General features: G+C 43.9%; 1 protein-coding gene across 1 annotated transcript in view; it reads left to right on the top strand.

Moving 5' to 3' along the window:
* Positions 1-3,335, top strand: part of CSUI_002110 (ribonucleoside-diphosphate reductase large subunit) — a gene marked incomplete at its 5' end in the record, with an annotated part of 4,131 nt that extends 796 nt beyond the window's left edge. The window contains 4 exons of the mRNA XM_068062312.1: positions 1-82; positions 463-1,092; positions 1,385-1,570; positions 2,160-3,335. The exon at positions 1-82 is cut by the window's left edge and continues 129 nt beyond it. Of these exons, the coding sequence (XP_067925713.1) occupies positions 1-82; positions 463-1,092; positions 1,385-1,570; positions 2,160-2,896 (1,635 nt within the window). The 3' untranslated portion in view covers positions 2,897-3,335. The remainder of the gene's footprint in view (positions 83-462; positions 1,093-1,384; positions 1,571-2,159) is intronic.
* Between the last annotated feature and the right edge of the window lie 5 nt (positions 3,336-3,340).

Here is a 3,340-nt window from a genome sequence, read left to right as displayed (position 1 = left end):
GGGAAAGAAGAACGAAGAGCGAGAGATCTCTTCTGCGCTCTATGGATACCTGATCTCTTCATGGAACGTGTCAATGAAAATGGTGAGAATAGATCGAAATCTCTCTATCTGTCTTCAAAAATCTGAAGACAGATCTCTCTCCTTCACTTCTGACTCTTTTCGCATTGACATGTAGACTATAGAAAGCCCCATGTATCTGCTCTCTCCCGTCTTGCTAGTCAGGTGTACGCTCTATGAGGACAGTTTTTCCATCCTTCCCGCCTGTCGAAAAGCTGCCTTCTTTCCTATCTCACCCCACATGAGTATTGAGAGATGTCCGGCTTTGTCTCTATGTGTATTTATGTATGTATGAGCATGTGTGTGTATGTACAACTATATCTGTTGGGGAGCTTCTTCTCAGTGACTCGATCGATCCATAGGTGTTTGGTTGTGTTGGTTGTGTGGTTTTGGGTGTATGTACAGCTGGGTGGACATTGATGTGTCCTAATGAATGCCCTGGATTAACAGACGTCTGGGGTGATGAATTCAAAGAACTGTATGAAAGATATGAGCGTGAAGGTCGAGGAAGAAAGACTATACCTGCACAGCACTTATGGTTTGCTATTCTTCAAGCTCAGATCGAGACAGGGACGCCCTATATGGTCTACAAAGATGCATGCAATCGTAAAAGCAATCAGCAGAATCTTGGGACTATAAAATGTAGTAATCTTTGTACAGAGGTCGTCGAATATACAAGTAAAGATGAGGTCGCGGTATGTAACTTAGCATCTGTTTCCTTACCTCGGTTTGTGATTGAAGATGGAGGCGAAGGGTATATTGGATTTGACTATGAAAAGCTAAAGAAGGTTGTGAAAGTCATGACAAGAAATCTCAATAGAGTTATTGATCGAAACTATTATCCTATCCCGGAAGCTCGGTATAGTAATCTGCGACATCGACCGGTTGGTCTAGGAGTCCAAGGTCTTGCTGACGCCTTCATGATGCTTCGCTTTCCCTTTGATAGTCCTGAGGCAAGGGAGCTAAACAGGAATATCTTCGAATGCATCTACTATGCCGCTCTTGAAGCTAGCTGTGAGCTGGCTGAGAAAGAAGGTAAGGACATCAAGAAAAAGAAAGAACCTATTCGATGTAGTTGTCGTATCTGTTCTTTAAAGCGATGCATACATGTATGTCTCTATGTCTCCTCTGTCTGTATCTCCTCTCTGTCTTGTGTAACGAACATTCTTCTCAATGAAGGGGGGAAAGAGTTCTCGTCATCATACGCGCCTGAGATCTTTGTATCAGACAGCGGGGTTGCTCAAGTTCCAAGGGAGAGAGATTTCTTATCTCTCTGCCTGCAAATGTCTCTTATCAATCTCTTCATGTCCTTTCTTTCTTTCTACAGGTCCATATGCTACATATGAAGGATCGCCAGTGTCAAAGGGCATTCTCCAATTTGACATGTGGGGTGTAACTCCAGCGAGCGGTCTATGTGATTGGGCCGCTCTCAGGGCGAAGATCAAGGAGCACGGTGTTCGTAACTCCCTCCTTGTGTCTCCGATGCCAACAGCTAGCACTTCTCAGATTCTCGGTGAGTTCTGCATGGCTTGCAACAATCCTACTCCTCCCTACACCATAGAGAGGACAGACTTGTTCAGGAAGACATTTCTACGAATAAAATCGTAGCAACTAGTAAGACGAATGAAGGAGTGTCTGTCTTTCTCGAGAGCTTAGATTCTTTGCTTCATCAGCTAGTCTCTCAAATTTCACGTAGGGATGTTCCTGTCCTCCAAATAGGGACCGAGCCGAGGGTGCTATGAGTAATGAATGAATGAGCTACGATTATGACAGAGAGAGAAAGAGACCTTGTGGATCGGCCATTCTCACGACTTTCTTCTTTCTCTGAAGAAAACGTATACACATCATATACATAGCTTGCACGATGGTGTCCTTTGGTAGGGAGTATACTGAATTTAGTGTGTTGGTCGTCGTAACAGACGACTATATATGTTTACTACATCTAGGGTCGAAAGGTTATCTATCTATTAGTCTCCTCTTATGTCCGTGTGTGATTCTCTTACGCTCTTTCTCCTATCTGTCTCTATGTTGATCTTCAATCTGTCTTTATCATTGTATTTCTTTATCTTGAGTGTGGTGTCTATCTATGTGTGTGCATGCAGGCAACAACGAAGCGTTTGAGCCATATACCTCGAACATTTACTATCGACGCGTTTTATCGGGGGAGTTCTTTGTGGTGAACCCTCACTTGCTACGAGATCTCTTAGCCCGTGACTTATGGACCGAAGAGATGAGACAGCAGCTGATCGCACATAACGGAAGTGTTCAGAACATTGATACCGTTCCAGATGATCTTAAAGCTTTATACAAAACAGTATGGGAGATAAAACAGCGTTGTATTCTCGATTTAGCTATAGATCGATCTCCTTACATAGATCAATCTCATTCTCTGAATATCCATATGGTGAACCCAACATATGCTAAACTGTCAACCATGCACTTCTATGGATGGAGAGGAGGTCTCAAGACAGGGCTCTACTATCTCCGTACGCAAGCCGCAGCTGATGCTATCAAATTCACTGTCGACTCACAAATCGCTTCAAGTGCAGCTAAAGCGAAGACCACCACCTTCCCCTCAACCTCTTCTCCATCGCCAAGCGGTAGTCACTTCGCTACCACAACGTCTTCAAGCAGTGTCACAGACGAAAAGACTACGACAGCCTCTTCTGCTCTTCAAACTGAAGAAGGGAGTGAGATGAAGATGGCTGAAGAAGAACATGATAAAGAGAATAGCAATCAAGAAAATCGAGAGGGAATGATGGTGTCAACGGCACCTGTCTGTCGCTGGAGAAGAAAGGGCGCACCGGAGGATGAGCACTGTGAGATGTGCTCAGGCTAAGGAAGAAAAGAAGTGCATGCAAACTCGAGAAAAGACAAGGTTGGATTTCTCAGGAAGATAATAGATGCAAAGAGAGAGAAACCGTTGAGGGTGGGGGGGGNNACCCCCGGCGCGGAGAATGGGGGGGGTTGAGAGAATAAGAAGATATGTTGTCATTCTCGCTCTCGTCGAGGTTTCATGGTGTCTATCTACATGTGTCGAGCAAAGGGGAGAACTAGGTAGATAGATGAAGAATATGAGATATGAAGGACTGAAGTACAGACATCCTTCTAACAACGGGGAAAGAGTAGGCGATGTAGGAGTTAAACGTGAAAAGGAGACAAGACAGAGAATGATAGGTTAGTATTCTTAAAGAAACAGTTGAACTTGTTAACATGTTTTAGAAACATGAAAAGAAATAGTCTCTTCAGGTATCTTCACAACACAACACTTCTTTCTTCATTT

This window comes from Cystoisospora suis (assembly GCF_002600585.1).
Source record: "Cystoisospora suis strain Wien I chromosome Unknown contig_883, whole genome shotgun sequence".
In the NCBI taxonomy this organism is placed as follows: Eukaryota; Apicomplexa; class Conoidasida; order Eucoccidiorida; family Sarcocystidae; genus Cystoisospora; species Cystoisospora suis.
Note: the sequence above shows the minus strand (reverse complement) of the source record. Positions and strands in the feature narration are given on the sequence as shown.